General features: G+C 47.4%; 1 protein-coding gene across 1 annotated transcript; it reads left to right on the top strand.

Annotated features, from left to right (window-relative positions):
- The first annotated feature begins 1,015 nt into the window (after positions 1–1,015).
- On the top strand, positions 1,016–23,441 carry LOC130385135 (neurexin-2-beta-like). The gene is made up of 7 exons (XM_056593458.1): positions 1,016–1,058; positions 10,098–10,279; positions 16,921–17,092; positions 18,651–18,740; positions 20,191–20,519; positions 21,619–21,697; positions 22,579–23,441. Exons 1-7 carry the CDS (start codon positions 1,031–1,033, stop codon positions 23,439–23,441), a joined length of 1,743 nt encoding a protein of 580 aa, XP_056449433.1. The 5' UTR covers positions 1,016–1,030.
- The last annotated feature ends 1,221 nt before the right edge of the window (positions 23,442–24,662 follow it).

Below are 24,662 nucleotides of genomic sequence, written 5' to 3'. Positions count from 1 at the left end.
GCTCTTTTATTATTTCTTTCTTCGGTTCCTCCGGTGCATTCGGAGGAGATGATCGCGTCCCTGGCGCGCGGCGCGCCACTGCCCGTCGTCGAGAGCCCGCTATCCGGCTGGGAAGCCGCCGCCCCCCCCTTGCTCTACCTGTGGCCCACGGCGGAGTCTCCTATCAGGATTCCAGTCACAGCGGCTCTGTGAATCACAACGCCTTGAATACCGGGGCTGCAGCGCTGCCACCGCCGCGGTCTCTACCCTCTCGCTCTGCGCTGAATGACAAGTGTGGCTCCTCTGGGCGCTCCGCTCACCGCCGCCGCCGCCGCTCACCCGCGCTGCCATTGAGATGCGGTCTACGTGCGTGGAGACTTACTTTTTTTTCCAAGAGGACGGCGGTGAATTTTTCATGGGAACTACCGAGTGCACCGGTGTTTAGTTTGGCCGCCGTGGCGATCCTGCCATAAAAAATCTTGCGATGCTGTCTGGGAAATAGGACTTGGGAATTGTTTTCCCCCCCTCTTTTTTGTAACACTTACGGACGATCGTTTGAATTGTCCTTTCGCGTAAATAATTCTAAATCGGTCGTCCACCCCCATCTGGGTGTCTCTTTCTCCATCGACTACCCGGTCCCTGATGGTCATGGCGGTAAACACCCCCGTCAGCTGCTGAGATGCCCTACCGTCTTCGAGGCAGGCGGAGAGGAGCCCTGATGGGGCCCACCTGCCTCTCCTGGGCAGGTGGTCAGGTGGATTCTCCTCCGCCACCTCCTCCTCCTCCTCAGTCCTCCACAACAAGCCTCCCACCCCTCCACGGCGTGTCCCCCGATCCGGGCCAGGCTGCAGATGACCTGGAGGCCGCCCAGCCTGGCTTCAGCCTCACCATGGGCCTGAGCTACCTGCTGAGACTGGCCTTCTGGATCTCCCTGCTCACAGTGCTGCCCATACAGACGGGCACGGCGCGCGTCTCCTCCAGCCTGAGCACCACGCACCACGTCCACCACTTTCACAACAAGCACGGCACGGTTCCCATCGCTATTAACCGGATGCCCTTCCTCACCAGGGGAGGCCATGGTAAGGCCCCTCTTCTCCTGTTAAAGGCTTACGCTTAGTCCTCAATGGGCCCCTATGGCCGCAGTGCTAAAGTTGTGCATTAAGCCCTCCATGGCCCTTACTGTCTCCGGTGCTAAAGGTGTGCATTAAGCCCTCCATGGCCCTTACTCTCTCCGGTGCTAAAGGTGTGCATTAAGCCCTCCATGGCCCTTACTGTCTCCGGTGCTAAAGGTGTGCATTAAGCCCTCCATGGCCCTTACTGTCTCCGGTGCTAAAGGTGTGCATTAAGCCCTCCATGGCCCTTACTGTCTCCGGTGCTAAAGGTGTGCATTAAGCCCTCCATGGCCTTTACTGTCTCCGGTGCTAAAGGTGTACATTGAGCTCTTGATGGGCCCCTAGTGTCACCAATGCTGAAGGTGTTAAGGTAGCCATTGATGGGCCCCCATTGTTTCTGGGCCTACAGTGTCCAGTAAGTATTTTAATGGCCCCTTGGATCTCTAGTGCCTAAGGTGTGCATTTTGTCTTGTATCAGCCCCTTAAATGATGCTACAGGTAAACATGTGGCCGTTGAAGTGCCAAAACTGTGAAATTGTTCCTCGATAGGCCACTATTATCTCCAGAGCTAAAGGTTTACATTTGGCCCTCGAAGGGCCACTTGTGTCACCAGTGCCAAAGGTGTACATCTAACCCTTGATGGGCCGCTAGTGTCACCGATGCTAAAGGTTTGGTTTGGCCCTCGATGGGCCACTTGTGTCACAAGTGCCAAAGGTGTACAAGGGCGGCAGTAGCTCAGGAGGTAGAGCTGGTTGGCAGGTAACCTGAAGGTTGTGGGTTCGATCCCCGGCTCCTCCTAGCTGAGTGTCGAGGTGTCCTTGAGCAAGGCACCTAACCCTGACTGTTAGCTCCCGACGAGCTGGCTGTCGCCTTGCATGGTTGACTCCGCCGTCGGTGTGTGAATGTGTGCGTTAATGGTGAATGTGTGGCAATATTGTAAAGTGCTTTGGGTGGCCAATGCTTAGAAAAAGCGCCATATAAATGCAGCAACATGGTCTCACATGAATCCGTGAAATGACTACGGTCGGATGCTTAACTCGAAATCCGTGGCCACATCACGGAAACACGCCGATATCCGTGTGTGAGCCACGGACTTACAGTGTCATTTACTTGCATTGGAGCCACATCAATTGTCCGTGATGGCCACATCACGGACAATTGAAGTGATTCCGTCAGACCACCACGGATTTTGAGTTAAGCCCCCGCTGTGGTCAAATGTGGCACACACACACACAGATTGAAACGGGAGCACACACACAGATTGAAACGGGAATCTGTGTGTGTGCCACGGAATATCATTGTCATTTGCTTGCATTGGAGCGACTTCCGTGGACACAGCAAGGACAATTTAAGTGTTTCGGTGAGACCACCCCGGGTTTTGAGTTAAGCCCCCGTGGTCGACTCGCTCGTTGAAACGGGGATCCGTGTGTGAGCCACGGAACATCAGCGTCATTAACTTGCATTGGAGCGAATTCCGTGGCCACATCACGGAAATCGGCGTGTTTCTGTGATGTGTCCACGGATTTCGAGTTATTCGTCCGTAGTCATTTCACGGATTCCTGTGAGACCAGGTTGAAATGCAGTCCATTTACATCTAACCCTTGATGGGCCGCAGGTGTCACCAATGCTAAAGGTGTACATTTGGCCTTTGGTTTCTTCAATGCTAAAGGTGTACATAAAGGGTCTAGAGTTTCCAGTGCCAAAGGTGTACATTTGGCCATATATGGGTCGCTAATATCCCCAGGGCTAAAGGTGTACATTTAGACCTTGATGGGATCCTGGGGTATCCAGCGCTTAGGTGTACATTTGGCCCTTGCTGTCTTCATTGCAAAATGTGTTAATTTGGCCCCCTATGGGCCGACCAGTGTCCCCAGTGCTAAGGTGTACGTGTAGTCCTCAAAGGGCCCCCAGTGTCCCCACTGCTAAGGTGTACATGTAGTCCTCAAAGGGCCCCCAGTGTCCTCCCAGTGCTAAGGTGTACATGTAGTCCTCTAAGGGCCCCCAGTGTCCCAAGTGCTAAAGGTCTAAATGTGGCCCCTGATGGGTATTGGGGGTTGGATAAATGGCGTGATGAGCTGCCAGATAGGGAGCCATAAGTCTGTTATGATTCATATACATTATATTTCCTTACCTATAGTCTTAAATATGGCACGTCTTCCGTGATCATATCCATTTCACATCCTTTTAAATAATCATATCCTTTTCTGGATCCCCTCCATCTGTAACGTTATGACTTTCTTGACACACTTGATATCCCACCCTGTATGACACATGCATTTTGAACAGATGTGGCGGGGATATGCTGTGCGCGTGGCTGGCTCTTTTACCCGCCTTCACTGAGGGGACATCATGGGACTCATCACTCTCTCTCTCTTACGTAACACCCAGCGCCTCTCTTGTCCTCACTTCCACCAGGCGTCGGTCGACACGTCGCTCAGCGGCTCAGCCCGGGCGCTTAGGGAAGCGCTGAGAAGGACGTATCTCCTGAAAGGAAATTAAAGCTACACACACTCTTGTGTCGGGCCGTGAATTGATTGCCTTTTTAATCGGGTGTCCTGCTTCCTCCCTCGGTTCACCTTTATCTCCGCCGGGGAAAGGCTTCAATGGTTTTCCAGGGTCTTTATCTCACCCTTGTACGCTTCTCGCGCGCTTGTAATGGGTCTAAAAGGTGATAAATTACACCTGCCGCCGTACCGTAGAGGGACCTGTCCGGTCACACCCCCCCCCGTCCCCTTAACCACCACCCACTTACCCCCTACCCACCCTCGTTTCTGATCAAACCAACGCAGGAGCGCCAGCTCAGCTTCAAAGCTTCCAGTGATCATTTTTCAATTACATTCTACTGCTGCTATTGGAACAGTTGTGCTGCTGTACTTTGCTCAGAGTCCATAGCGCAGGGTAAAAAATCCATTGTGCGCTTGAATTCTACATTTAAATCCACTTAATGAACGTCACCTTTCCCTGTATCACATAATGCAAGATTGTTTCATCGTGCTAAACCCTGTTAGTTGGAAACCAAGGTATGTGACCAAATTCTGCTCAGGTATGGAGGTATGTCTTAAGTAAGCATGTGTGTGTGTGTGTGTGTGTGTGTGTGTGTGTGTGTGTGTGTGTGTGTGTGTGTGTGTGTGTGTGTGTGTGTGTGTGTGTGTGTGTGTGTGTGTGTGTGTGTGTGTGTCTGAACGCTCATACATATGGGTTTGTGGGTGCGTGTGTGTTTGTGCGTTCGTTGATGCATGTGCTCGGAGGTGTGTATATGTGTGTGTGTTTGCGTGTGTATATGTGTGTGTGTCTTAACACGCATACATATATGTATTTGTGTGAATGCATGTGCGTGGAGGTGTGTGCATGGATGTGTTTGTGAGTGTGTGTGTGTGTCTGTATGTATGTATATGCACGTATGTATGTGTGGGCGTGTGTGTATGTGTGCTGTAGACAAAGACTTGGGCCGTTGGGCTATAAGACTATTTATAGGACACCTACACTACTGCAGTGTCTTACACCCCCGTTGTACAGGACACTGTTACCGGATCCACACAATGCAGAGAGCCATGATGTCTCATTTTAACTGCCTGTAAAGACATCAGGCTCACCGGCTGCTTGCTATGGACGTAATAGGTGTGTTATTTAATGTCAGCACCCAAGCACGGTCACACAATGTGTCGAGTGCTGGTTAACGAACGGTGTGCTTCCAATGTTGAACATTTTAATCGTACGAGGTAGAATACAAATATAATATGCCTCCCCTCTCAAAGGATTGCGTCTGTTTAGTCAAAGGCTTTAGCATTGATCCCAACCACCGTCAACCATAAACATCAACAGCTATCCAGCATGTAAACGTCAATGGTTATCGACCATGTAAACATTAACGGTTATCTCATAGATTCAGAGGGAGATGTGAGGAAAGTTAACCATGTTAGGTCACCCTGGGCTACGAAAATGTTGACTTTTAATAAAATAACAGATTTAGTTTTAGGTCAACATGTTCTCTGATTAGTTACTTATTGTCTTAATCGCAGATATAAAAGGCTAGGCAAACCCAAAAATTAGCTTTCTTTGGTAGAAAACATTTCTGTTTGGGTCTCATGAACCGTGTTTTTTACAAAAAAATCTAAAGTTTTCTATTGGCTGCACTTCTTAGCTTGAGCGAGTGTAACGTGGGTTTTTACAACATTCTGCAACGCCCCCATGCACTTGCAACCCTTGAACCCAATGTGTTTTTTTCTCAAACTTTAGGTCTGCTCACTCTTTTGAAACTTGTAGGCGGAAGTTTGCTCACCCGCGAAGGAGTATGCTCCCTCACAAGAACACTCCCTCACATGAGCTTTATATGCTTGTTGTGAAATAACGGCTGTTGGTAACATCATCTCTGTTCAGCAGAAAGTAAACCATGAGGAAGTTGGACCGTTGACATGATGGGTTCCGGGGTTTGCGTTCTCCATTGGTTCTTCAATCTCCAAATGGCAATTAATGGGAACATTTATGCGGTGAAATAGCAAGGCAGACATGTTGCAGACACGGATGAAACGGTATTCTCATATATTGGAAAATACAGTTACCCTTTTAAACTCCCAAGATATCCTCCAAGTATCCTCATCAGACATGCATCCGGTTCATAAATTACACATAAGGTCTCCGAAAGATGCATACGTGATTCAATTTCCTCTGGTGATCTCAACGGTTTCAAAAATGCCCACTTAACTCAATTCTTTCACCGGGTTTCACCTCTTAAGTAGCCCTTTCTATATGTCCCGTTGTGTTTCTCGTAATGCGTCTACCGATCAATATTTCCGTGTTCTGTTATTTTCCGGCCGCGCAGCAGAAGCGCTTTGTCAGCCCAGTGCAGAGCTAGCCATGTTAGCGCTCACAGCAGCCTCTCTCCTCTGGGTGCACTGTCGCTTTCGCTAACCCACCTCACTAACCTCCTTGTCCGGCTCCCCTGAGTGCCAACCGCGTTAGACACACCGCTCTAAATTATTCTCCAGGCGCCATGTCTGTAAAATGTGGGAAATTATCCACAGAGACGTCTTTGATTCACAGCCGCTGCTGCTGCTGCTGCTGCTGCTGCCGCCTCCTCCTCCAGTGCTCCAGAATCCTCGCGGTCTGAATGAAAAAGACGGCGTTGACCCATAGGGGCACAGCGGCCGGAGCTGCCATCCTAGGTCATGTGAATAAATAGACGCGTGGCGTTTGACGACGGCCAGATGCTGTCTCTAGGCTATGGAAAAGAAGGAAAACAAAGATTGCTCTGGCAACAGCAGGTTTTTCGGCGTAGACGGGGGAAAATCTCAGGGTCGTGTATTACATTGACCTCCAAGATGGCAGAGACGGGGGGGCTATCTGTCTAACTCAAAGACACACTGTGCTGGTTCACACCCGTCCCTGACACACATATACTCACGCACACACACACACACACACACACACACACACACATAGACACAGACACACACACGCATACCCCCACACACACGCACACACACACATACCCCCACACACATACACACACACACACAAATAGACACACACAGGTCGATGAACACAAATTGACATGCATAGACAAACAAATAGATCCACACATGCACAATCGCACGCACACACAGACATTAAATGGAGAATTGACTGAAAGCAAACGTTATTTGCCACAGGAACGCCCTGCAGTTGTATGTGTTGTTCATTTACATTTCGTCGTTAAGCAGATGCTTAAGCTCAATTTTATCTACACTTCTATCTCGGCTGTTGTATTCACACACATGAGAATGGGGTGAAACAGCTGCAATACTTCTTTCTTTTTTTTTTTAACAGTGGTTAAGTGTATTTAATTAGCTCCCCAGCATCACGCAGCTCAATTAAACAACCAAGTTACATCATGAAAACTGTCACCCAGTAACAAAAGTATGTATGAGTATGAGAAAAGATATTCAGTGAAATGGGGGCGTTCTGGCAAAGTGTTTCTCGGGAGATCTGAGAGGGTCTGGGGGAGAGTTAAACAAAAGTTGAAGAAGTAAATTTGGCGGTGAATGATTTAGACCTGTTAAAATATCCAGTGAGCTGAGAGAAAGTCACCCGCGTTTGAAAGAGCTGTTGGAGTATAAATCAGCAATATAATTTCCTTTTCTTCTTGCAATTACTCAAAGACTTTCCATCTCAATATCATGACTCACAAAGAACCTGGGCTACGAGCTCACTCTGCAAAATGTACCTAATCCAAAAACAAATGCATCTCGGCCACTTGTATGCATAATCAAGACAATGCAACCCCGGTCTAATCTTTGCAGCCAATGTTTCTGTTGTTTTCCACAATTCGCCGTGAATACTATCAAAGGCATCCATACAAGCTAATGATGAGAAACATATTGTTATTAATGCATGGTGCATGTGGGGGTCAATCGGTCACAGTAGCTAAACAAATACGCTAATAACATACTGTTTGTTTAATGTGACCCCAATAACCCTGTACCAGCCACAAGACAGTTCGTGTTTAACAGCTGAGTTAATACCCTGGGTGCAAGGGCATCGATGTACGCCTTTACTGTAATCAAGCTCTTAAGTGCAGCGTAGCTAGCCATACAATAACATACATGCATCGGTGACCCCTATCCCCTCATCCCAGCCCCTCTCTCCCTACTTATCCCCCTCCCCCGATATGTATTAGAGAGAGAGAGAGAGAGAGAGAGAGAGAGAGAGAGAGAGAGAGAGAGAGAGAGAGAGAGAGAGAGAGAGAGAGAGAGAGAGAGAGAGAGAGAGAGAGAGAGAGAGTGGAGAACCGTGTGATCTGGCAGATTCATCACCTAATGCTTAATTAATGTGATGCAAATAAGGGTGAGGAGGTTGGCGTATATATATGTGTGAGCGAGGTGCACCAGCGTAATGGTGCCCTGTGTTATGTGCCTGTGACTAATGCAGAATACAGGAGCCATACTGTCTTTGTTATCGCCAGGATCTCACCGCTGCTGCTCCGCTGCTGCTCTGTATTTCATGCTGCATCCCACGGCCTGCAGACGTTGTATTGCCTTTTTGTGAGGTCTCCGGTTTCCCTCGACTCTTTCTAGGGACCTCTGCTCGCACCACGGCGCAGTAAACGTGTTGTGTGAGTGGAATTGATGCTCATTATCCCGTGAACGTCGCCCCGCCTCCTGTGGTCGGTATATCTCTTGACCAACCTTGAATATACTTTTTTCCTCCTTTCTCTTTATTTATTTATATTTGAATTCTCTTTTCTAGCGAACCAAAGTATCTTTTGAGGTTTCTGCCAACACTGTCCGTAGCCTATGCACCATAACGTGTTTACTGATATTACGTAACGCGCACCTCGCGGTAATTCAGAGCGCTCCTATTCATTATAAGATAATAAGTGAACTCATCTACTCGCAGTCTCCTCAAAGAGCCCGAGGCTAATCCGACGTGACATTTGTCCTCAGGCCGCGGCGGGCCGATAGCGTGGCTCTGGAGGGCCTCCTCCAGAGTCCCCCCCACCCCCACCCCCCCCCCCGCCCCCCCCCCCCCCCCCCACCCCTCCAGCCATTCCTCCTACTCCTACATGTTGAAGCGGATACAGCCATCGTGTCGTAAATACCTGCAATTAGCGCCGTTCCAACGCAGTCAGGCAGAGGGAGGGAGTGGCCGTTACTGCGGTGTCGCAGTGGGGAACGCGCAACACCTGCCTATTAATTAACGGCAGACGCTAATGAAGCTATTCCCAGAGGTCGATTACCGGCAGTCAAATGAACGCCGTGCGTTGGAACTACCTGAGAACACATCCTACACGGGCGGCAGCGAGGAGGCCCGCCTCTCCTCCCCAGCAACACGCCCGCCGCGTTTGTCTCGAGGCGAGATTGGCCCCGGTGAATCATCCGCCAAACAGGAGGGTACAGGGCAAAAGAAGGAAATATCAGCACAACACAGATGTTTAAGACTGGTTTCGTTATGTATAGGAGCTGGGTTGTCAAGCGTCAGAAGGTTCTTGGTTCAATCCAGTCTATGGTCTAGCTGTAGGGTGTCTTGAGCAACCCCCTACCTGGTCATTAGGGACCTGTGTCTGGGTTCACTGCACAACATTTGCGGTAAACAGCGTCTACTGAATGAGTTGTAATGAAATACAAAAATGAGTCATATACTGCAAGGAAAAATCGGGCCCATCATTCAGTGGCTTGATAGGCCTTGTGAACGCCTTTTCTTTGTATGCTTGTGCAGCTCATTGGGTATTCTATAGCTAGCCCTGCCTTTAAGATTACTTTAATGTCTCTAATCCCGCCACGCCCCAACTGTCATTAACGACGGCTGTAATGTCTGTTAGTAAACCGTTCTTCCAAAAGCTTATTTAAAGCTAGTAAACAAACCAGCTCACTGTCTCTCTCGTGCAAAACATGTAAATCCCTCTCTCTTTTTCTCTCTCTCTCTCTCTCTCTCTCTCTCTCTCTTTCTCTCTCTCTCTCTCTGACCTCTCTCTCTTCCCCTCTCTCTTGCAATGTGAATTATTTTTACGGCATAAACTACATTTCTTGATCACTCTTAAAGAGGTCAATGTGAAGAAAAACATATTATATTAAAAAATTATTGCTTGATTATTATTGGCCTTTAAAATTGGATTGAGATAAGATGGGAGAGATGTTTTGGGAAATCCTTCATGGTGCAGTATAGTTGTGCATTTTCACAGTGAACAGTATGTTCACTTCAGCACTTTGTGGTTCTTCAGCAGCGGTTTATAGATATCATCATTATATCCGTTGCCCTTACGCTATGTGACACTCGTGAATTCTGGATATCTTTGGAGGTGAATCAATGATGAAAGTGATGCTGCGCGCACATTAATGATGAAACAATACGTTCAGCACGTGACCCCCAACCGTAGCTCCATTACAAATTATTGATTTAAGATTTAAAAGACACATGCAACAACAAACCTAGAAACAATGAACCACACTCATCCCTCCTTGGATGTAGCCCAAATGAGTTCCCATATGTCTAATGTTTCTGCTTCCTCCTCCATCTCTTTCTCCTCTGCAGCTGGAACCACGTATATCTTTGGTAAAGGAGGCGCCCTCATCACCTACACCTGGGCTCCCAATGAGCGACCGAGCACGCGTGCCGACCGCCTGGCCGTGGGCTTCAGCACGCTGCAGAAGGACGCCATCTTGGTCCGCGTAGAGAGCACACACGGGCTAGGAGACTTCCTCCAGCTTCATATAGTAAGACTCTTCTAGAACCTTCTTAAGCCACTTCCTCCAGCTTCATATAGTAAGACTCTTCTAGAACTTTCTTAAGCCACTTCCTCCAGCTTCATATAGTAAGACTCTTCTAGAACTTTCTTAAGCCACTTCCTCTCAGCTTCATATAGTAAGACTCTTCTGGAACCTTCTAAAAAAACTTCCTCTTAGCTTCATATAGTAAGACCCTTCTAGAACTTTCTAAAAAGATAAGCTTCACATAATACAATTATTTATTATTCTTATTATTTTTCTGCAAAATGAGTATGAAACAGTACATATATTAGAAAAATGACGAATGGGATGGTTCATTGTTAAATAACTCATATTTTCTTATCCTTGTTTTAATTTAACTAAAAGGGAAATTATCCCCAAAAAAGTCTTGAAAGAAAGTTATAGGCCTGCAACCAAATTTAGTACATTCTGTGGATACGCACTATAACTAGTACTAGACCTTATACTAGTACTACTATTACCTACATCACTACTTCTATTTCGACCAATACCACTAGCGATTATATTATTACGGTGAATAACGAGTGAGAATGAGTGAAAACCAGTCTGCCTTCATTTTATTAATCAGCCGCGTACAGTGCTGTCCTCTCAAACTATCTCCAGTAAACACAGCTAAATAAGCCCCACAGCCGCCATAGACAACATGATTAGCTAATCAACAGCGTTTCAGCTTCGAGTTCACGGAGTCAAAAGAAAAAAAAAGAACAAACAGCCGCCTGCCAGTATTGTTGTAAATATAAAGGACAGCTTACAAGTAAATAGACTTGCGTTGCGCTCTGGTGATAATCCTGGAGAGAAACAAGCTTGTGGTGGTACCAGGGGTCGATTCCTCCACAGCTGCCTCCTCCAGCCTGCCTCTCCTCTGGGGAAATCAGCCTCCCCACCGGCGTGCATGGCCCCGGGACAGATGTGTGGCGCGCGTCGACGACCAGAAGGGATGTCTGTCAAATGGCTGTGACTGCTGTAATAATTAAAACAACATCTGTTTGTAAAGCAGTGACGTACGGCCTGGCGAGCGGCGAGGAGGTAGAAGGCTCCGGTCGGTTTCTGTTAGCTTCTGTTAGCTATTGGAATTTAAATTGGTTTAATTGTAATATGTAAATGTCATTTAGAATTACAATTTAATCTGGAATACAAATTTGAATATAGAATTTTAATTTTCAGTCACAGTTCGAATTGCATTATAAAAACAACAAATATGGAAATGAAGGTTAAAACCGTGTTAAATGGTCAGATAATGGCTGAGTTTGTCTCCAAATGAAAACAATACAAGGGTTGCTCCTGCCCTCTTCTCTATATTCTGAAATGGTAAAGTTGTTGTTGTGAGGAGTAATTTGAAAGGTGGCGAGGAAGGGGGTTTAGGGTGATTGAGTGAGCTTCAGGGTATTGACGTGGTGACCTTTCCAAAAGTTATGAGGGCTTTATCATCATTAAACTGCATCATTATTAAAGACAGAGCCTTTCTGTCCTTTTCAAACCGTGTGTCTTGTGCGAAAAACGCCCCGCCACTCAAAAACCCCTTATCCATAATGACGAAAAGTTCACAATGGTACAAATGTCAATAGGAGCAAATACCAACAGGACACACGCATGAAACATCAGCCAATAGAAACCAACAGAACCCACGAACGCCAACAGGACAAACACTTTAAACGGCAGACAATAGAAACCAACAGTGAGCTGTATTCTGAAAATAAGACCCGATGCAATATGGGGAGTATTTAGTAAACTACATTGGAAATTAGGGTGTTGTTAGCAGAAACTAAAAGACAAATTGAAATGAAAAAGAGATATATAAAAATATGAATAAAGAATCTAAAATTAAAGAAAGAAATATAGAAAATGTATCTAGATCTATAAACACTGTCATATAAATGTAAGTAAGCATCAGGTAGACGTTATTGATGGGAATACCAAGTCAAATAGAAAGGATACAGCATCAATTTTCATCTCCGAAGTTCCTGATCACAATCACAGCGGACCTACATAATTATAATTAGACACACCTGTCATCGGGTTTTGTACACTTCAAAGGTTGCACCTGTCAGAACCAAACTCCCTTGTTCCTGGTAATTTGGGTGAATCAGCCTCCCCCCCTGCCCACATTCATCTATGAGATAGTCTGCCCCAATTCACTGTGGTGAGACCACTGTTGCCCCACATATCGGTGTTCAGTAGAGAGCAGCACAGAGTTTGTAGTCAGAGAGGCTGAGTAGAAAGATTTAGTTTGTAATTTTCAGATTCGGCTCAATCTTTCAGAAACACCCTGAGGACGTGGAAGTTATTAAAGCTGCCAAAACTAGCATGATTGATGGTTCTTAAAAGACAGCATTTCTGTTGTGGTGGTTGTCACAAACATATGACTGAGCTCATACTTGTGTATTCCAAGATCAACATATTACAATTGTCTTACAATACGGTGAGAGCTCAATTAGGAAGGAATTTATGCTCCACTGTGGGTGGGTGTGTATGTTTCTCCTTAAAATTAATCTACAATGACACTATATGTGTTCATCATAGGCCTGCGATGGAAAAAACAAAACAAAAAGAAAATAATGACTACACATAAAACCATGAAAGAACGACCGAACATTCAGGAATCGGAGGACATCCAGGCTCGTACATCCAGAGCGATAGCATCCAAACGTTTCAACCCTGCCGTGTAATGGCCTCCCCTGTAAACCCGCCCGTAACACCCTGAACACCTGCCACCGGATAAAACAATACGACCCTTCATTAAGGGTTCGCCGCTCAATAGAGAACCGTCAGGCTAACAGGCAACATCTGCTGGCCGGAGCCCGGTACTGACAGACTGTCTGACGGTAAGAGTGCTGCAACAACCGCTGTACGTCACCGTCCACACCAACTGAGCCCCCCGCGCTCCGCGGTGGAGCTGCTGTGAGCCCTCATGTAATTCAAATGATTAGCGGTAGCAATTTGGGGGCTTGGCTGTTGGTTTGTGCTGAATCTCTTTTCCGCAATAGACGGAGATGCATGTTCTTGTAGCAAGGCGGATCCAGGCTGTGTTTGGCAGGGTGTGTATAAATGGGTCAGCCATATAAAATCAGATTAGCATGACGAGGAAGACGAGGAGGAGGAAGGAGGATTATGCTGAATCTCCAAAATTCAGCAGCAGGAGTTTGTTGTTCCTGTGGAGAACAAATACACACACACATACACACAAACACACACAGACACACGCACACACTCCCGTATATGCACTCTTTTACACACACACACACACACACACACACACACACACACACACACACACACACACACATACACACCACATGCACACACACGCACACTCTTCCACATACACACACACTCACACATATATGCACACCCTCACAAACACACGCACACTAACTAATAATAGCTCTAAAAAGTAAACTTATTCTAAAAGATGAATGTGATGCATGCCTGGTATAGTCACTCAGGTGTGTGTGTGTGTGCGTGCGTGCGTGCGTGCGTGCGTGCGTGCGTGCGTGCGTGCGTACGTGCGTGCGTGCTTTGTCTGTGTGTAGGCAGAGGGGACACAGGTATATATTTTCTAACTGAGAGCGTACAGGAAGGCCGGCTGCAGCAGTAATGGAGTGTGGCGGCGGAGGCCCTCTGTAGTCCTAATGAAGGCCTCTGTATTCACGCTCTGCGGTGGTAAACACGGGTGCTCCGGCACTACAAAGCACTGCCCACCAGGCCTCTCTCGCCCCCCCGTACATCACCAGGAGGAGGGCACTGCAGGACTCTGGGTTTCAGATGTAAATGTATGCACATGCAGTGTATATTAGGGGCTCATTGTTAGTCCTCGGCACTTTCACCTTCTTCGGACAAATGTACTTGTTGTGAGTCGCTTTGGATAAAAGCGTCTGATAAATGCCCTCAATGTAAATGTGTTCATACGTTTACAGTCATTAGTATTGTAGAGTATCATATAACTGTTCCAGTGTTGGAATGAGTCAAGTTTTGTAGTGTAGTATGTCGTAGGGTATAGTAACGTTGCGTAGTATATTGTAGCAAAGTACAGCATAGACCCGACTTGTTTGTCAAAGGGTAAAGCCGCCCTTTGAGCGGACCTGAAGAGACGGCCCGAGATACACGGAGAGGGATACAAGACGAAGATGAGAAGATACGGAGAGATAGGAGAACGGCAAGTTAACTCAGACACTAAAAATAACAGCACCACGGGAATCAAAGGCTCTCCGAGCAGGAGGAGAAAGTGCAGATTTGAAAGCTGGGGGGACGGGGTGGGCGGGGGGTATATGAATCCAGATGTAATACATTAGTCATTAGATGGAGGTCAGCAAAATAAGAGCAGTTCTTTATTCAAACGGATATCAGACTGGAAGGGATGTCTGGGCGGTTACGGTCTCCTGCCTCAGTGCGAGCCGGCCCGCTCCCCCCAGGGACGAGCACTCGCCACGCTTCGCTGGGAGAATACATTTGTGTCTTATGATATATCGCCGAAAGAAAATAAACTGCGGCGACGTGAATGAATGTGGTGAGAAGGTTATTTGGAAAGACAGTTCAGGAAAAAACATATATATAGATATTCAGAGCGTGTCTTCCTGTAGTTAATGTGAAGTAGGCTTCCAAAGGGATCCAGGAAATGAAGAGCGGGGACAAGCGCTAAGAGGGACTGTGATTGGATCACCGGGGATCCAATTAGAACAATTTATTGGTTTGTAGTCGGTGGTCACCCGTGCCTCCTTCTATGAGTCAAATTGGATCAGGTCTATAACTTTATTCATTAAAAACAAGTGAATGAATTGGTGCGCTCCCTTTTCAGCCTAAATGAGTTAAATAGATGATTAGCCTGTGTCAACAGTACGTTAGTCAAAGAATAAATCAAATCAAATCACTGAGAAGTTCTCAAAATAGCAGCGACACGTTTATTCCCGTGAACTTCGTTTTCCGTGAATAATCCTTCCCGTGAACAAAACACACTTGTGGTTTCTGTCACGAAAAGCGAAGCTTTCTTACACCTACCTTACACACACTGTGAGTGGGCTTCAGGGGACAGCTCGGAGAGAAAGGTTTTACGCAGCCTGCTGTCACGATTACAGCGACGCAGAGGTTGAAAGATGTTTTTCTTCCATTTAAACGCCAGCCGTTGTGAGTGAGTGGCGTACGAGTGTAAACAGGAGAACGCAGGCAGCCAATCGCATCGCGTGTCTCGCCGGAGAGATTGTGCTGTGAAGGTCAATTACCCCTTTTAGTGGCTCGACTTGTTAGCATGCGGCATACCTTCCCATTGGGGCTCCAAGAGCACCAGTATATCCACCTTTATCTCACATTAGATATCCTGCAAGGTGGGTTATTCAGCAGCCAACAAACAACATTCAACCAGGTTAATTGACTCCTAAGGGTCTGCGCTCTCTCCTGCTGTAATGTGTATTCCAAGACACTAATAATGATAAATATAAAATAAGGCTAATGATCATTATGATAGCATAACGACGACAACGCTAACAACGTGGACCACTCGTCCTTAAAACGTTGATAGCCTTCCCTGAGATTCGGAGGATAACCTTTGGCCATTCCACGGCGTATCGCACACGAAGCAGCCCTCACCCGTACGCCGTGCCCTCACCTGAACACACTGCACCATTGCCCTGGTTCCCGTGGTGCGTGGCGGGTATAATTAGATCTCCTACCCGCCCCGCCCCACCATTGTGTGCCGTCGTTGTGCCAATGTGCCAGCGCCTGGCAGAGAGTGTGTGGAGGCCACCGCCGTGTCGGCACGAGCACCACGGCGGCCGCTGGAAGTGACCTCTGAAAGGGAGGAGACCGGCAGGAGGGAAAAGCACTGACGTCCCCAAAAGGGAAGCAGCAGGACGGTGTCACGGCGCATCCGCCTCAACCAAAACCTGAGCGGGCCGGGCAGGGAGAGGGTGCAGCCCTCCTTGGAGACAACTTAGCATCATGCTCGTGTCACCCAGGATATGTTTGTGGTTCACACACGCACACCCTCTCCGCTGTTAGCGCTGCCGCCCTGTTAGCGGCAGGTCTGCCCCCCCACCTCAGATGTCCTAGCCTATACTAGTCAATACAGAGGGAGGGTGGGTTAGTGTAGTGGTGCTGTTCGTGTGTAGGTCGCCTCACTTGCCCCCTCGCTCTCCACGCCTGCTCCTGAATGTCTTCATGGTGGACTGCGAGTGGCTGTCGATTAAAGCACCTGCTCCGATGGCTCAATGGCAGAACTTCACGTTGTCGAGTTCACGTTGTTCACATTGTGACGTTCTACTTAACGCCTGCCTGATGTTTTTCTTCTTTGAACCGTGTCGCATCTTTTAATTAGCTTAGACAACCTTATTGTCCGTACAACAGCAAAACAGAGGACTTGTTTTGACAGACGGGCTCAAATTAAAATGGATAACAACTTCCAATTTACACCCAGTTAAGAAACAAATTGCAAGATGAAGAGTGGCTTATTGATTGTTTTGTCAGAGGGAATAAAGGGAACTCTTACTGGTTATTTGGAGTGTTTTAAATCACGGGTTTAATTGTGCCCCTTAAACTCAGAAAGCATCTTAAAATCCTTATGTTCAGAAGTGCTTTCCAAACAAATTTGGTGATTAAATTGTCATCTCTGGTCGGCGCAGGACCAGGGGAAGATCGGCGTCATCTTCAACGTGGGCACGGACGACATCACCATCGACGAGCCCACGGTCGTCGTTAACGACGGCAAGTACCACGTGGTGCGCTTCACCCGTAGCGGTGGCAACGCCACGCTCCAGGTGGACAACCAGCCCGTCATCGAGCGCTACCCGCCAGGTAAGAGAGAGAGAGAGAGAGAGAGAGAGAGAGAGAGAGAGAGAGAGAGAGAGAGAGAGAGAGAGAGACAGAGAGAGAGCGCCTTATTCAACAGCAATCACACAGTCTGATGCATCTGGTTTCCTTTGAGCAGAAAACAAATGTCAAACGATACAGTGGAACAATACGGGGGAATATAGGTCAAGGCATTGTCAAACGAAATTCAGGCAGAGAAAGAAAGTCGTTGGCAGCATTCATTTTGTGACAGAGTTGCAAGCCGGCGAGTTTCTTTTGTTCTCTTCCCGAAGCACCACCCAGTCGACGCGGCCCCCTTCTTTGCATTATCTCACGACAGTTTCCAGGAAAACGTAGTGCTTTCGATGGCTTTTACAGGTTTTTTTTAAACACAGTCTCTATAGGGGATGAGATTCGGTTCGAAGCTGAGGCGTGCGGCCGACGCATTCAGACGGAGACGGTAGAACGGTAGAGAACATGATCTCGGGGGACATTGTCGGAGAGAGAAAAGGGACTTGAAGGTCAATCTGGGCACATTGCGCCGCTACTTTATGGTTTCCTGCAGAGTGGGCTTTTCAGCCGGCCCTGCTCCGAGTGAGCCTGAAAAGCCTGTTGTGAAGCGACTGACAAACAGAGGCCGCACAGTGATAACATGGGCTACTTTGTTCCCAAAGGAACAACTGTGCGGTGCTTTGTAAAGGTGAAAAGGTTTATTATTTGTTAACCCACTCCCGCGTAAACAGACTCGTTGGAGTATGTCTGTATGTATGCCCTATGATTATTCTTTACTAATCTCTTAGGACATTTGACCTTTTTCTGAGCTAAAGAAACCATTATGTACCCAATATCAACCCTTCCGTTACCACATAGGAACCATTCTGTAACACCATAGAAACCATGGTGTTACCCCATGAAAAAACGTCTGGTTCCCCTAAAGTGGCCTTTCTTTTACCCCATAGCAACCATTATATACCCCATCATGACCATCTTGCTCCACATATAAACCGTTCTCATAGCAACATGATTTATTTATATGGTTATATCCATGCTTGACTATTATTTGAAATATGTGAGAGCAGACTACACATCAGTTAAATCTTTTTTTGTATTTTTTCTGTCTATATCTTGACATACCAATGCAAGTATTGAACTCTCTCTTTCGTAACACTGTGTATACAGAAGCTGATGTTTTTGATGTTGATGTCCTGTTCTACATCTAAATGAATGTGTTTAATCTGTTGCTGATGATGATTTTCATGACTTTTCATTGAGACTGAAACACTGCTAAAATATGAAAAAGCTAAATAGATACTAACTAGGATAGTAACTTATAAAAAAAACAGCCTCAATATTCACCTAACTAGTTTAACCATGGTTAAAATGTTACCTTCCACTAACTAGATACAATTACGTATAATCTACAAGTTTGTTTTAACCCGTATTTATTGGGGGGTTAAAATTGACAACTTGTTTAAACCTGTTATGGATAACGTTGTTTGCTAACCTTGTGATGTTTCAACCTGCAGACTTTAACCTTTAATCTGTCTCTCCAAATTCTTCCAAGGAAACTTTGATAATGAGCGACTGGCTATTGCTAGGCAAAGAATCCCATACCGACTCGGTCGGGTAGTTGACGAGTGGCTACTCGATAAAGGTAAAAGAAAAAAGAAAAAGAAACAATATCCAAAATAAACAGAATGAATTAATCCTTTAATTAATCGCCTAATTAACCTGTTCCCTCGGAGAGATGCAGTGCCAAAAGAAAAGGAGGATGACATGTTATATAGATTACGGTTCAATATGGCTTATTTGGGCTATTATTGGCAATTCAGATGGGGTATTTTAATGTTAATGTTATTTTAAATTGAGTAACGCTATTCTATCAGTGAGTCAGCAAAAGTGTTGGGATGTTTACGATGAGTCCCCTTTGTCCTCCTTCTGTCTCTTGGTATACTGCACCTCTCCTTACACTAATAGCTAACTCTAACTTACAGATAGACACAATTGATCTAAACCCACATAACCTTCGACTAACCCTCCTACCCCTGTCCCATGTCTAATTATTGTGTGTAATTAGTTTCTGCTTCTAATTATGTACCCTAACATTTCCGTAAAAGGCTGGCTAACACTGCTCTGCCAAGTAGCCTTATTTTAAATTCGGTTTTAAACGCATACTTTTCCGAAACCCCCTAACTCCAGCTCCTATCATTCCGTGATACATGACTTACAGTATGTAGGAGGCTTTTTCTGCTGCATGCAAACCTGTCCTTTTAAATCCACGCCCTCCCCGCCTTCCGTCTCGCACCGTCTGTTTTGGAGTTGAGATATTTCATTTGGCTGGAGAAAACATCTGTGTGTGTTTGTGGGTTTTTTTTTCCGCTGCAGAGAAAATAGCCGTGAAGTTGAAATCACTTTCACAGCCGCATCACATGTGTAAATAGGAGCCTAAATAAAGAAACCTGGAAACGCAGACTTTCTAAAACAACCAACTCTTTCCGAACTGATCCAAGCAGTGCACACATTTAACCCAGCTAACCATCTAAGTAGCATATACACTCTCAATAACCATAACTAGAAATAACCATAAACCCAGACAAGCCCCGCCGATTGGACTCCTCTTCACGCCTCCATGCCCACGATCAAATACGATTCCCCTTCCTTCTCCGCCCACCTCCACCCCACTCCACCCCCCGACCTCTCTCTCTCTCTCTCTCTCGCTCTCTCTCTCTCTCTCTCTCTCTCTCTCTGGCCCTCCCTCTCTCTCTCTCTCTCTCTCTCTCTCTCTCTCTCTCTCTCTCTCTCTCTCTGGCCCTCCCTCTCTCTCTCTCTCTCTCTCTCTCTGGCCCTCACTCTCTCTCTCTCTCTCTCTCTCTCTCTTTCTCTCTCTCTCTCTCTCTCTCTCTCTCTCTGGCCCTCCCTCTCTCTCTCTCTCTCTGGCCCTCCCTCTCTCTCTCTCTCTCTCTCTCCCTCTCCCTCTCTCTCTCTCTCTCTCTCTGGCCCTCTCTGGCCCTCCCTCTCTCTCTCTCTCTCTCTCTCTCTCTCTCTCTCTCTCTCTCTCTCTCTCTCTCTCTCTCTGGCCCTCTCTCTCTCTGCTCTGAACACAGGGCGGCAGCTGACCATCTTCAACAGCCAGGCGGCCATCAAGATCGGGGGCAACGACAAGGGGCGCCCGTTCCAGGGCCAGATCTCGGGCCTGTACTACAACGGGCTGCAGGTGCTGAAGCTGGCGGCGGAGAGCGACCCCAGCGTGCAGGCGGAGGGGAACCTGCGGCTGGTGGGCGACTCGCTGTCGGCCGTCACCGCCGACGCCACGGCCGCGACGCCGGTGGCCGTGTCCGACATGTCCACCACCATCATGGAGACCACCACCACCATGGCCACCACCACCACCCGGCGCCAGCGCTCGCCCAGCCTGCGGGAGAGCATCTCTAAGGTACCTCGGGGGGGGGGGGGGGGAGGTCGTAGCCTGGGGAGTCGTAGCCGGGAGGGTCGTGGCCCCCCCACCCCCCACTCGCTCCGTCATGACGTACGCTAACGACAGGAGGGCGGTGGATTCAGGTGTTAAAGAGGCAAATTACACAAACAAACAATGCGTTCCGAAAAGGATGTGTGTAAACGCGTGTGAGACTCGTATGTGTAATATTGGAAGCGGTTATTAGTTTTCGCTTGCGGAATGCGTAGGTTAAACCTTGATGTAATGAGAAATTATTCATAATGTTCTCTCTTTGCCCTAAAATAGGATTAGGACTGTCAAATGTTGACAATATGGTCTGAATTAAGCCCTCCTAAATGTTTTAAAGCAACAAGGATTTGGCATCTTGTTCTTGGTCTTATTATGCATACAGTCACTGACTGAATACAAATAGCATCACCTACACACCATTTGCACCATTTCTCTTTCTTTTTTTTTTTTTGCAGTTGCAAAAACGTATTGCTGTAAAATCAAGTCACAAATTCAGTTTTGTGCTGACTTAAAGGTTCATGATGTTCCAATTCCACATTAAAACATCTATAAAATGACAAGACCTAAGTTTTATATGAGTTCTGTACCAACATTATCCCAATTGTTTCCAACAATGAGAAATGTGTTTTTATAGTTTTAGTAGTTTTATCCACCATCACCTTACCAACTCCACTGGTCAAATATAAATATAAGTTATAGTCTTTAAAGAAGACCAATATAATTTTTTTTAATGGCCACTCAACCTTTAAAGTGACCTCCATTTTACATAACGTTACATATTCTTAGGTGTCCATTAGTAAGAGCTGACATATTGCAATGGATACTTTGTAAATCATATTGACAAAAGAACAATGTGTTATTTTCTCCAAACTTAGCATAGTCTCTCACATATCTATCATTAGTGCCATTTAAGATAGGATAACACTTGTTCCCAGGTTGCGGAAAAATAAACTCAGGTGTGACAGCACTAAAAAAAAAATTAATATTGTCACGCAAATCCCGAGATAAGGTGGCTCTGTTTTAGTGATTGGATTGAGATTGACTTCCTGTCTCTTGTCTGCAGCCCCAGAACTCAGACGACATCCTGGTGGCATCCGCCGAGTGCCCCAGTGACGACGAGGATCTGGAGGAGTGTGAGCCCGGAACAGGTGAGTCCGGGCCCAGCGGCCCCGCCACTACAGTCTCCTCGTGGTTGAGTTAGGCACAGTGGGAGCTTTATGTGGATTAACCAGAGGTTTTATTAGATTTCTATGCTGCAGTGTAAATTTCGATGTGACTGGGCTCATGTCATGTTGTGCATGAACACATGTACATACATTTGTGTCCGATTATAGGATCTCATGTACTTATGGTTTTGTTTGTGTAACATAATATAACATAAACTATATTTAACCCTGTTTACTGGGGTTTTTCTAAACATAAAATATTCTATAGTTCCTTTGGGAACTTTTGACTGTGCAGTTTATTAACAAATACATCTTAATTGGAAGAATGAATTGCATTTGGTAAATCATAAATAAGGTCCCTAGACAAATCTATCAAAACTACAATAAGAATATATCAAAGGAGATCATATCTTAAATATGCTAGCATGTTTGTTAGAGTCCTCTTACAGATCATCGTTCATATGGCAGATGTCGTTTTCGATGTGCCATATTGATCAAATACAACGTAGTCATTTATTTACCTTTTTCATTCTTACGCTTAAATAATAATTGCCGCTACTATAGCTCCCACACATTTCGTGTCAAACTTAACAAATACATCAAAAAACACACATTTTTTTGAACCAACACAGTCAAGGCAGACCAAATGTTGTGATGCTTTAATGAGTTGACATTCAAAATGTATGAGGCGGGGTCTGGATCAGACCAGAGACGTTAAGCCCATCTAAACGCTAGCATCTGCCCCCGCCGTCTCTGGGAGCATCAGCATGTGGCCGTCTGATGGGGGAGGAGCCCAGTGGTTGCTAGGGGTGGAGCTCATGTCTCTAACGGCCGTCCCGTCGTCTGCTGTGCTTCCTTCCTAGGAGGTGAACTAGTGTTGCCCATAATAACGGTGGACTCCCTCGAGCCGCCCTCCATCGCCACCCGCTTCCCCGCCATCCCCCCTCCCCCCACCCTGCTGTCCCCGCTCGACACCACCAGAGAGTCCCTGATGGTGCCCCCCCACCCCTCCTCCTGCCCCCCCGACCAGGAGGACTGCGGTGACCCCGTGGAGGTGTCGGCCTTCGGCTCCGGCGAGATGACCGAGTCGGACGACGAGGACTTCTACGGCAACGCCAACAACTCCCCGCTGGTCACCGACAGGACCGTCCTGCCGCCCCCTCCCGCCGCCGCCGCGGGCGCCGGCGGCGAGGGCGGAGCCGGCAAGAAACCCCGCCCCCACCACCCTCCCCGTGCTCCCACCACCCACCCCGACCAGCCGCAGCACCACATCCCCGCGGGCAAAATGAACACCCGAGACCAGGTGCTTCTGCCGCCCGCGCCCCCCTCCTCCAGAAACACCCCCGGACTAACCTACCCCCCCAATTTTCCCCATGTGCCCACAGCCGCGCCGACGGGGCCGGACGAGGAGAAGGGCCGGCCCGGGGCGGTGGAGGTGATCAGGGAGTCCAGCAGCACCACGGGCATGGTGGTGGGCATCGTGGCCGCCGCCGCGCTCTGCATCCTCATCCTGCTCTACGCCATGTACAAGTACCGCAACCGGGACGAGGGCTCCTACCAGGCGGAGCAGGGCCACAGCTACGTCAACAGCGGCGGCCTGGAGGGCGCCGGGGGCCCCCGCAAGGACAAGGCGGACGGCACGGCCATGGGGCCGGTGGCGGCCGGGACGGGGACCAAGGCGACCGCCAAGGGCAAGAAGAACAAGGACAAGGAGTACTACGTGTGAGGGAGAGGACGGAGGGAGGACGAAGAGACGTGGACGGACACTTAAGAGGATGGATTGACGTTTTCATATCCCCCCCCCCACACACACACACACACACACACACACACAACCCCCAACCCCCATTACTTCCTGCCCCGTCAGTTTTCAGAAAAGGTCACAAAGACGTAGAGATGGAGGTTGAGGGCAATGACGGTTCTGTTACGAGTTACGTTCACATTGAGGACACAACGCGACCCGCTGAACGTTTGTCTAAAAAAAGAATAGGCCATGGGACCCACTCTCTGTGCTGACCTCCGCTCTCTCATTCTGCCAGCGCCGTTCATCTACTGTCCTTTTGTTTCTCGATGTAATTACTGAGTTAGAGTGAGCATCCATTTTGGCTTTGTACATAGCAGGGATACGGTTAGGTAAGGCACATGCAGGGGACAGCTCTACATGTTGGTCTGTTGGGACTTTTCTTTTTTTATACTTTCCTACGCCCTCTCCGAAGAAAAGATGTTGTGTGTGGTTTGCGGTGAGTGCAAGCTAGTTACTGGGTAATATTTGGTAGATTAGTGGGGAAGCCGAATCGATGCTGACCTAAGCTCCTGAGCCCGTACGTGGATATGGTTATTATATGAGGTCGACGCCCGGACTCGTCCTCCACCGCAACACGGTTTGAATTTAAAAGTCTCCGATGGTCATTGGTTTTCAGTTGCCAGCGCCATATCATATTTAAAGCATGATATATATCGGTTTCCTGCTGAAATTGACAGACTTAAAAAAAATAGGTTCTAAAAAGTGTTCCACGTACTCCAATGAACTGTATATCCGGATGAGTCATAACCAAAGTCATCCATTTTATTTTTCACCACATTACAGTCAAAGTTTCCCTCATTAACCCGGCTTCCCCGTAATATCGTCCACCGCCCCCCGGACGCGAGTGGCAGGTCTGCGCCGCAACGTGTGGATGTACATACCCGGAGTAGACAGACTAACGTGACAAGTGAGGGCCTTTTTATAGACAATACAGGACACTTAAAAAGACTCTTATGTGTGACTAAATGTTCTGTCCCTATACCGTTGTCAGTGTTGAAACTCTGCAGTCCTAAGCACCGCGGGATCTTTGTGGTGATGAACAGAATCCTAAACCGAGAGCTTTCCCCTTTTCTTTTTTCTCCACGTATTTACGTGACGCAAATGCGACGCCCTCCACGTACGCTGGGGAAATGCGAGGGTCTC

This window comes from Gadus chalcogrammus, chromosome 7 (genome assembly GCF_026213295.1).
Source record: "Gadus chalcogrammus isolate NIFS_2021 chromosome 7, NIFS_Gcha_1.0, whole genome shotgun sequence".
NCBI classification, from domain to species: Eukaryota; Metazoa; Chordata; class Actinopteri; order Gadiformes; family Gadidae; genus Gadus; species Gadus chalcogrammus.
The sequence above is the reverse complement of the archived record's forward strand: the minus strand, read 5'-3'. Positions and strand labels throughout refer to the sequence as shown.